Here is a 10,649-nt window from a genome sequence, read left to right as displayed (position 1 = left end):
TGGAATCATCTATACAAGAAATAACAAACACCATTAAAAATGGTTCCTTAAATGAGATGTAGCTTTGTCTATGGTCCCTTCAACTCAAAGCAATGACAACAAACAAGATGGTGCTTTGTTGTATTTTCATGTTCAATTAAGTAATCATTTGATCTAGATTATTTATATTAGTATTGAAGAAGAATGTGTCTTTATTATCACCTAAATAAACATTTTTCATTCTTTGTGGCTAAATACATATTACCGTAAATAGTTGTTAAAATTCTAGCATGTATTTGCTAGTTTGAGGTTTTTGGTTATACCATGGGATTTATATTCCGCTCTTGCTTGGTATAAATAACTACCGTGATGGATAAAAAAAAATAAAAAAATCTTAAGTTTCAACATTATGTTCACATATAAATTGTTGAATTTAAACATTGACACTTAAAAGAATCTCTATCTCTATATTATATAAAACAAAATTATGCTTACGCCATCATTTTATCACAATATTTTACATGGCAACTTCAAAATTATTTTTAAAAATTATTTCATTCTCGACTAAATAAATTATGACATCATTTTACCATTAAATTACATTGCTTAGTTTATTATATTTTTTTAAATTCTTGCCATATTATTAGTTAATAAATATCTTTAAGCATATTTTTAAAAATATATGTTACTACCAACATGACAAAATTGATTCAAAATTATCATTATGTTTATTTTTTCTTGTCTTTTATCTTCATTGTTATGTATCTATTATACACATATAAATATAAATGTATATATACTCGAACTTTAAATATGTATATTCGATGTCCCCCGGGGTTTGATAAGCTAGTATTAGAAATGAAAAACTTAAAAATATTTTTCACCACTAAACGCATCTTAATTATGATTTTAAAAAAGTTGTATAAAATGAAAGTTATCTGAAAGACTTTGACAAGTTTGTTATTTTTTTAGCCATATTTCAACCATTGCATGCATACAAACATAACAGTAATCCATTCATTTCATAAATAAGTTGGCTAGCTGTACACTCGGATGCATTCCAGGCTAGGTTTTAATCTCAAATAATAATCATTTTTTTTTTGTGACGAACATTGTAATATTTTAGTTAAAAGGTGCATGATTAAACGGTAAATGAGGCAGAGTTATTCCTTAATACACACACCTTCTATTTTTGGAAACAAAATATGTTTTCTGCATCTCCACCAAATTTCGCAGGAAATTTTGAAAACCTCGTTTAAAGATATCGATCTCTATCTCGTTTAAACAGGTACTTCCAGGGGGAGAAGGAGGTAGATCATGATCCAAGTACATCGTAACACAGGTCATGATCTCTTCATTTTTGATACTTTATAACGACATTCTTCTCTGTATGTCCACAACCATTTCCCACATAATCAAATTCGATTTTTCGTTGACATGGCAATGTCGAAAAGATCATTCAAGAAATTTGTTGTGGAAGAGATGGGTGGATTCCCACAATTCTTGTTATGGGCCATTCTTGAATGGATACTAATTGCATCTCTTTTCGTCGATGGGTTCCTTGCATTTTTTTCAAGTACATTTGCCAAAATCTTCGAGTTGGAACCACCATGTGTGCTTTGCACACGGGTGGATCATGCGCTCGTGGGTAAGAACCCAAATACATATTATAACGAATCCATATGTGAATGTCACAAAAAGGACATATCTTCCTTGGCTTATTGTCATGTACATAGAAAACTCTCTGATATTCAAAATATGTGTGAGGGTTGTCTTCTTTCGTTTGCAACGGAAAAAGAATCTGATACCAACACTAACAAATCCCTTTTAAAAAACATGCAAAAGAAAAAAGATGAATTGAAAGAAGAAGATGATAAGAAGATGGTTATCAAGACGGGTAACGGTTATAACGAGAACATACTTGATGTGAGAAGGTGTTCATGTTGTGGTGAGCCTTTAAAACCAAAAGCTTCTCCTAAAGCTTATACTAGAAGCTTTTCTAATGCCCGTGCTTCAACATTAGCAACAACTTCTTCTCCTAGAGCACACACATGTTTCACGCCAACAGCATGGAAAACTGATGATTCAAAGTATATGGAGCTCAGATTTGTATGTGATAACGAACTAGATATGCCAGAGTATGACTTTGGATTGACTGATGCTAAAAGTGAGAAATCTTTTACTTGCACATCTTGTTTCATTAATCCTTTCCATAGACCATAATGCGCAGGATTGTGTTGACCCGTAAAACATTTTATTCAACTTTCTCTAAATTCTTTCATTAGAATTGGTGTGTTTTAATAGATACTATTACATAACCTACCTTATGTCAACAGTAAGATAAATTGTAGAATTTTAAGAGGTTTTGTGCATAATAAATGGGGCAAGGCCATTCATAAGTGCATGGGTCTAAATTGCCATGATATGAGATTTTTACTGGATCATTTATGCAGAAGTTAGAGAAGACATGAAATCAGGAATAGTCACATTGGTCCCTGATTATGAGGAAATGGATGAAGAGTCTTTGAAAACCCCAAATCTTTTAAAAAGCAACAAATTTTTTGGGATCCCACTAACGGAATCAGTTGCATTAAGTCCGCGATGGGCTAATAAAACTCTTAAGAACGCTTCATCAGAAAAGTCCGATTTGTTGTCTGAAGTGAATGAAGAAGCTCCAGGAGATGGTGATTCGAGTCTACAACAGCTAAAGACACAAGCCCGTGTAGACAAAAAAAATCTTCAAATGCTGTCAATGGAACTCGAAGAAGAAAGAAGTGCAGCAGCTGTTGCAGCTAGCAACGCTATGGCAATGATCACTCGCCTACAAGCTGAGAAGGCTGCCGTCCAAATGGAAGCATTACAGTATCAGAGAATGATGGAAGAGCAAGCCGAGTATGATCAAGAATCTATTCAAATACTTCAAGATTTGGTATCTAAGAGAGATGAACAAGTAAGGATTATGGAATCAGAACTTGATAGCTACAAAGAGAAATATGGAGAAATTAGGAAAGTAGGTGGTGATGAATGTGAAGTTGATGCAGACGAATATTACCAGGAGGAATGGAAGTCTCAATCTTTGTCATCCTTTGATGAGAAATCTGAGCCCGAGACCCTATTTGGAAAGGAGTATGATGATCCACCGAGCCAGTTTGGGAGGGATCATGACGGCTTTGACGAGACAGGGAGTTCATTAGCACAAGACTTCAATGAGCCTGGGAGCCCTTTAGAAAGGGATGATGATAGCCACTCTCAAAGATCCATAGAAAACGAAAGGCAAGCCTTTGAGGAACCATTGCTGGATTTTGAAACTGAAAAATATCAGCTTTACAGTATGTTAAAGAATTTAGAAAAGCATATCGAGTCATCTGCATTGGAAGATGAACAAGATGATGAAGAGGATGATATAGGTAACTCTACAATCTATGTTCTTTAACTTAAGTTATTGTTTTGATTTACTTCTTCTATATGCTAAAACATGGATTTATTATGCAATTACAGTGAGAGAGAACAAAGCAACCCTTAAAAGAGAGGTGTCCGTAATCAGGGGGAGGTTGAGAGCTTTAGAAGCAGATAGTGGTTTTTTAAAGCGTACTGCAATGACACTCCAGAAGGGTGAAAAGGGAGCTGAACTTCTAACGGAGATAGCCCAACATTTACGGAAGCTACGTCACTCAGAAGAAACATCTGAGGATATTAGCACAACAGATACCTAAATTTGTCGGTACTTGAATTTATGGTAACTGCTAACACTAAACTTTTTTCAAAATATTGATCCATTTGGTTATGAATGGGCTATATTTTTATGTTTAATGGTTTAAAAGAAGTAGCTAAAGAGGGAATGGGTCGAACGGGTCAAAAGTCACCCACAATCAATGTTTAACGCCTAAACGTCTAAAACCTCATGTTGTAAACTTGTAATCACATTTGGCGAACTAATTATTCAATCAGTTATAAATTTACTGGAGAATTGTGTGTTTGGTGAACCTGGCTCATTTTGAACCATACCAAACTATATTGTTTTAACCCATTCCCAACCCGTCCTTTTGCAACCTCCTAATTCCCAAATATTAATATGCTAAGATTCTGATGAAAAAATGTTTTTTTCTACTTATCAATTTTCAGGTTTCTATGTATATATGCCATATTTTGGAAAGAGGTACAGATGTACAGTCAATGAGCCAGGCACGATGCTTCTCTTGAACTCTCAACCTCGTGTTATAGGATCACATATGGTAAAAATAAAGAAAAAGCGAGCAAAGTGCTACTTGTTTACAAGAAAAAGTTCAAGTCAGCCAAGAACTTTAAAATGGCCCATAACCTCTTGAGTTTCTGCAATAGTAGGCCGTCCTTGTTTTAAATTTAATGTAACCCTTTTTTATATAACATAAAAAGGTCCAGTTAACAAAAATGCTTCATATGTTATGGAAGTCTACTGATAAATGGTTGTGAAGGACAACGTGAACTATTACAACTGAATCTTATTATATCGAGAAGACTAGGAGTTGTGCATTGATAAACAACGAAGGCAAAACAAAATTTACGCTGGCAAAAAAAAGATCAGGTCATTGTACACTGCAGCATTGAGAAGCTTGGTCCAAATAGAAAACTATGTGGTTCTAACCTCCGAGACAGTCAGGTGATCAGTGGGGCTTCGATCTTTTCCTCCTGAAACCACAAATGCACACCAGCAAATATAAACAAGCTACCGAAATATCATCTTCATTTAGTATCCTGCAAAGATACGGCTTAAATTAGATAATGGCTTAAGATGTTTATAGTGAGAAATGAATTGTAACGAGATATATCTTTTAAGTTGGACAATCTTTTGACATTTAGGCAATATAAGAAGTAAGGACTTTTAGTTATATCTCTGTAAGTTATAGTTAACTGATTCACAGGTACTTGACTACTTAAGGTGCTTAAAGAACAAATTTGTTTATATGTATCGAGGAATGTTACTTTAATAAATGAATCATTGAGAGAGTGACCCTCATTAGGATCACATAGTTCATGGATACACATGGGTGGGTCGGTTACTGACCAAATCAAAACCAGAAAGTTTGTAAATAGAAGTTAAAAGCCTACGGGTTTTGGTTTACAATCAATTCAGTTTATTGATTTGAAGAGATTTCGCGTCAATTCATGGTTTGCTTTTACTACATTTTATAGAACAAAAACATTAATTTCAGCCCAACAGTGTTATATTATCTGGATATAGCCAACACAATTACAACTTACAAGTTGGCCCAAAGATACCATTTTTCAATTAGAGACTAGATTATCGATATAGCCTTCGAGGATCACAATTGAAAATTAAGTTTAAACCGTCAAAAAATCACAGTAGCAGACTACATTTCCAAGTACAGATAGCCACTTGTCTAAGTGTATCGTGCTGACGTTCACCATGCCGAAGGAGGAGCAGAAGAAGCCAGAAATGATATAACCTTACCAGTCTATCTGGGTTAGGATTATGCAAAAGTGCGTCGAACTAATGATATACATAACCAGTTCCATGTACTGATTATTTGGGTTTGTGCATGGTTGAATGTTGATATGTATGTATGTTGTCACTTTGTGCTTTTGATTGAATAATGAAAACTTCTCGTATTATTATTTTGAAGTTCTATTTCCATTATCATAATTTGGTTGTGTTTCAGGATACAATATGCATCTCTCAAGTCATGTAACTATGATGATGTCATTATACCAACTGCATACCCAGAATTGTTTAATGAACATAAATGGTTTTTATCCCTTCTTAAGTTTGGATCTTTTCTTTACGTCTTGAAGATACAAATAAGATGTTACCCAAATAGAAATCAAACCAACATTTGTTATCCTTTTATGCAATTTGCGTCTTATTCTTATACAACAATTGAAAAAATAACTATCAACTATTCAACAAACATCTTCCCTTTTAAAGACAAAATATACAAGTAAATGCACAGTTTTTTTTAATACTCAAATCAATCTAGTTTCATTTTGATAAAGATTGTAAACTGTACGGTACCATTAAATTAAGCAATGGGAGTTGATATTTGTACCGCAACAATCAATAAATTTACCACAACTGTAAATTACATGTTTGTACAGTACACTATAAAGCTTGTACATTGTGGTACATCCATCATATTTGTACCTTGCAAGTTGTGTGAGCTTGGCAAATATATTTTTATCATGTGACTCCAACCAGGGACGGAGCCAGAAATTTTACTGTAAGGGGGCAAATTTAAAACATTATATAGGTAAAAAAAAAATTTGAATATAACGATCAAATTCCGATAAATTTTTATACCGGCAAAATAATAGCCATCTAATTACAACCAATATGCAAACCTAAAAGACGACATAACGAACCAACTACAACTTCGTCGTATAACCAAAAACATTAAGTATTCACTAAACTTAGACGACCCATATAATGTTATATTGTATCGACTCGTCTTCATATTAAATCAATGCAAGATAACAATAATATGTTGTCTAGTGTGAGATTCCCAAAAACAAAATCCCCCTTCGGCCCTTCCAATCTATCATTACACTTTCATCTTTCAATCTAAACCAAAAGAAAATAAGAAACTCTAATAATTAGGGAAAATATATATGGATAATTTTATTTAGATCAATAAAATGAAAGTATTACCCGTTGAAGAAGAAAAAATGTATGTAGATTATCTGCTCATAGCTACTATCATATAAAAATTGACATTTGAAATGTGGGATTGAAATCGTATGTCACTGATTAGCGATTGCATATGTATTTTCTTTTTTCTTTTCTTTTTTTGGTGTTGGCAAATTTCCAAATATAGTTTTAAATAAAAAATATTACATTGTGAAAAAATTAAGGTGCATGTTGGAGCCGTGCCTGACTCCAACTCGACTCGAAAAGGAGGCTCACAAACCAAGTAGCATTGCAAATCATTTTGTTCTAAAATATAATTCCATAATAAATTCAATAAACATGTTAAGGATCGTATCTAACATGGACGAGCTTTAGTTAGTCGATTAACTTGAAGAAAAAAAGATATCAAATTGCTACTTAATACATTTAATGACAACAGACATCAAATTTTGCTTGCAAAAAGAAAATAAAAGAACATGTAAACGCACTTCTCTTCCTGGCCATTGTAAAGCAGGTAGTCTTGGTCAATCAGGTTGTCCAGAATTGCAATTTTTTACAGATGATCTAGTATAGAGCTTAAATACCGAGGACAATCTGATACAAAAAGTTCATATATAAATATATCTTATCTTACATACCTTTGGAAATTCGCATTTCCACTGTTAATGCAAGATTTCCAAGAGTCTGGTTAGCTAAATTATGATTCATGTTGACTATGTTGCTCGCTCAAAGCTACTTCCTAACTGCATATGAAGCCACTCTGATTGTGATTCTTGACCGTACTCCCGTGTTGTTTGTGACCCAAAAAGAAGTCCTGCAGCATCAAACGGTGGTGGGCCAAGCTGAAACACAAAGATTGAATAGTTCACCAAGTCCATAATAAGCATCCATACATATCTATATATCACAAATGAGTTTGGCATACGCAGACGGCAGACATATAAGAGAATCATTTCATAGTCTCTGAATGATATTAGAGAGTCAAACCTAATAATATCAAAACCCAGATCTAAAAAAAAAAGTTCTTCCAAAAATTTTATCCACAAAATGTTGCTATGTTGATGATTATCTATAACAAAGCGGTGCATTGATTTTCCTACACCTAAAGCAGGGATTCTGACTAATCATAACGTTCAGCGGTCCAATAATAACTCATTCCACTCTCAAAGTCAATAGAACAAGATGGGTGAAGCAAGTGAAAACAAGAACCACAGATTGGTTTCAAAATGTAGTGCAAAGTGGTCCAAACTCTCTACACAACAAGATTAAGCTTGTGCATGACAAAAGTTTGTGGTCCAAAAGTAATAAGTTCCTCAAACTCATTTGTAGATTTGTTGCAACTCTGCAAACGGCTACAAATGATTCTGTAAAGATCATGAGGATATGGTCCTAGAGCTAGACAATATGATTGTGTCATTGTATTCGCATTTAAGATACTTATCACAAAAAAAAAAAAATAACGTATGTTGGACATGTTGGGCACGGAGTCTGGTTTGGACCATAAAACGGTTATTTTCGCCCTTGAATTTTTAATTTAAGGCTAAAAAATGTATTGGTAAAAAGCGTTAGTAATGTTCATATTTCGGAATTCTTAATCAGTTCATAAGATTCTGGAAAGTTGATTTATATGTTTATTTTTTCCGGGTTACATAGTTGGTTTATGAAAAGGAAACGTGTTAACAACTTGATTTTGATAAGTTCCAGCTTTTGAAGAGTCAAACTCAGGAAAACATAGTTTCATTTGGTTGTTAATTAGAGATTAGAGCTCTATTATCATAAAAATGGATGATAACAGCGAATGCTACCAATCGCATGATGTAGTAGGAATTCTAGCAAATCATGAGTACAGGCAAACTGTGAAGCACATACTAAGTTTTTTTATTATTGAATTAAAACTTTTTTGTGGGTATCGTTTCCACTCTTTGAAATTTACAAATATTAAGGATACACGTAACTGTGAGACAATAGTTACCTAACTGTGGGCCGGAAATAGTACAACCTTGTCTAAACTTTTCAGCAAGCAAATTATAGCACGTAATTCACAATGAAAAGAACACGCCAATAGAACACGTTAAATGCGATAAAGGTACTCCAACACTTACCTCTTTTGTGGGAAATCCTTCAATGGGAGGGTTCATCCTTGTATTTACAGCTTCAAGCTTCATAGACAAGAACTATAACATTGAATACACAACAAATAGTGAGAAAACATACATAGATTATTTTAAAAAAGACATGAAATAAAGCATGTGGAAAGAAGTACCTCGACTTGATGTTGTAATGATTGGATGTAGTTGATTATTTCATCAAGTACAAGTGCTTTTCCTATAACCTAATACATAACATCAAAATCAATCAATACCCTTTATAACAATATAACTAACCAAGAAAATGCCAATACGTAAAATAACTTGCAACCCTTGGTATCGTGACTAATTATCTTGTTCATAATATTCTAACATCAGTAATTACTTCAAAAACTCAATTTCAAAAAGCCCATTAGGCCAAATTGTGACTCAAATGAATGATTCACTCAATACAAAAAAAGCACCTTGTTACACCCTGGGACCAAATCTTGAAGAATTTTCATCCTTTCACTAATCTTTTCTCTCCTGGCCTGAAACCAACCACGTTCAAATCAAGATCATGTAAAAAAACAGCACAAATATATCAGCAGAAACCGATAATAAATCACTAAAATAACAAGATGATTACTCTTTCAGCAAGACTATGACTATCAGTAGCTTGACCCCTTCTTGCTCTAACATGAATATAGTCTTTAGGCGGTTCAGACGGTTTACTAGTTTGACCACCTGCAGCCTTACTACCTGATCCCCCTGAACTCCCTTCTCCATCAACTTTCATACCACCACCTAATTCGGTTTTCGATCCCGATGTCTTCATCCTTTTCCCACTCAAATTGCTCTATCCATATAAAAATTCATCATATATATAAACTCAATCAGCATTCTAACAGTAACAGCAAGCTCAAAAGACACATCATTTCTATGTATATATATGCACACATACCATATATTTTATCCATAACTGATGCATTACATTATAAACCCTAATTTATCTAAAACTAAGTTTTTTTTTTTTTTTTAAATGAAAAATTACCAAATCAGTGGCGGTACTAGTAGACACAAGTTTAGAAGATTCGTCTTCAGAATTAGCATCTCTCCGTTTCCGACCACCGCCACTTTGTTCCGTGACCGACGATTCCTCACCGCCGGCGTCACCATATCCGGAAACAAAGCTGCCAATTTTGAGCCCCAAATTCTCATTTCCATTCATAGAAGAAAAAGGCCAAATCTCAGTTAAACTGTAAGAAGAAGGATTCGCAGTTGAGAAAGAAGCTTCGTTGATTATAGGTGGATCCATCAGTTAACTAAAATCAATAGATACAAATACAATGTATGTATATATATATATATTGGAGTAATAAATATTGAGTTCACTTGAAGACTAGATATGGAAATTTGACTGAACTGATCTGGATTTAAATATTTATATTTTTTAATGTACTATTATTATGTAGTGAATTTAGGGATTATAATATAGATACAGAGGAGGTTTGTATATAAATAGATATAGATACAGAGAGCGGTGTAAGTAGAGGTAGAGATGTGAAAGATGTGCGAGTGAGTGAAGGAGTGAAGTGCGCTCCCGGCGTATTTTATGCCGTTTATTGGAAACAAATTTGGTGATTTACAACAAACGTCCCTTTACTATTTGTTAGTGGTCTAATCTTGTTTACTTTCTAACAATTTTATAAAAGTGGTTATTGGTATTTTTTTTCCTTCTCCAATTAGGGTTCATGTGGAAATGATATCGGCTATGAGACGTAGAAATTTATTCAATTTGGAAAAGTAATAGTTACATGTAGAATACTTCTCATTATAGTTCAGTGGTTGAATACCAGTTTTGCATGTTGTAAGTCTCGAGTTCGAGACATAGGAATGACATCTTCAATGAATTTCACAAATAAAGTCCTCTTGTGAAATATGTTTGAGTCCTGTAGAGGGGCAACTGGGTTTTATCCCAA

The 10,649-nt window shown here is 33.7% G+C and overlaps 2 protein-coding genes across 4 annotated transcripts; one reads left to right on the top strand and one right to left on the bottom strand.

Moving 5' to 3' along the window:
- Positions 1-1,416: 1,416 nt before the first annotated feature.
- Positions 1,417-3,694, top strand: LOC122590148 (probable myosin-binding protein 5). The gene is made up of 4 exons (XM_043762485.1): positions 1,417-2,146; positions 2,433-3,045; positions 3,211-3,386; positions 3,484-3,694. The coding sequence occupies exons 1-4, from the start codon at positions 1,417-1,419 to the stop codon at positions 3,690-3,692; spliced, it is 1,728 nt and encodes a 575-aa protein (XP_043618420.1). The 3' UTR covers positions 3,693-3,694.
- A 2,550-nt stretch (positions 3,695-6,244) lies between these two features.
- Positions 6,245-10,223, bottom strand: LOC122587467 (transcription factor bHLH79). 3 transcript variants are annotated; one of them, XR_006322150.1, is made up of 7 exons: positions 9,722-10,217; positions 9,317-9,526; positions 9,153-9,218; positions 8,865-8,933; positions 8,704-8,775; positions 7,240-7,443; positions 6,245-6,535 (listed from the first exon to the last, which is right to left on the bottom strand). XR_006322150.1 is itself a non-coding variant. In XM_043759650.1 (6 exons), the coding sequence occupies exons 1-6, from the start codon at positions 9,983-9,985 to the stop codon at positions 7,341-7,343; spliced, it is 756 nt and encodes a 251-aa protein (XP_043615585.1). In that variant the 5' UTR covers positions 9,986-10,223; the 3' UTR covers positions 6,901-7,340. The 3 variants fall into 3 exon arrangements, 2 of the variants coding, with proteins under 2 accessions (XP_043615585.1, XP_043615583.1); XM_043759650.1 differs by lacking the exon at positions 6,245-6,535 and having other exon boundaries at positions 6,901-7,415; positions 9,722-10,223; XM_043759648.1 differs by lacking the exon at positions 6,245-6,535 and having other exon boundaries at positions 6,901-7,443.
- Positions 10,224-10,649: the final 426 nt, after the last annotated feature.

This window comes from Erigeron canadensis, chromosome 2 (genome assembly GCF_010389155.1).
Source record: "Erigeron canadensis isolate Cc75 chromosome 2, C_canadensis_v1, whole genome shotgun sequence".
Lineage (NCBI taxonomy): Eukaryota > Viridiplantae > Streptophyta > Magnoliopsida > Asterales > Asteraceae > Erigeron > Erigeron canadensis.
Note: the sequence above shows the minus strand (reverse complement) of the source record. Positions and strands in the feature narration are given on the sequence as shown.

Bases quoted from the DNA above. Each gene is read 5' to 3' on its own strand.
- LOC122590148 (XM_043762485.1), top strand. From the start codon at position 1,417: ATGGCAATGTCGAAAAGATCATTCAAGAAATTTGTTGTGGAAGAGATG. The intron at 2,147-2,432 runs GTGAGAAATCTT...TCATTTATGCAG, and splicing joins TGGATTGACTGATGCTAAAA to AAGTTAGAGAAGACATGAAA. The intron at 3,046-3,210 runs GTCTCAATCTTT...CCCTTTAGAAAG, and splicing joins TATTACCAGGAGGAATGGAA to GGATGATGATAGCCACTCTC.
- LOC122587467 (XM_043759648.1), bottom strand. From the start codon at position 9,985: ATGGATCCACCTATAATCAACGAAGCTTCTTTCTCAACTGCGAATCCT. The intron at 9,527-9,721 runs GTAATTTTTCAT...TTATATGGATAG, and splicing joins CTAGTACCGCCACTGATTTG to AGCAATTTGAGTGGGAAAAG. The intron at 8,776-8,864 runs GTACTTCTTTCC...TCAATGTTATAG, and splicing joins CATTACAACATCAAGTCGAG to TTCTTGTCTATGAAGCTTGA.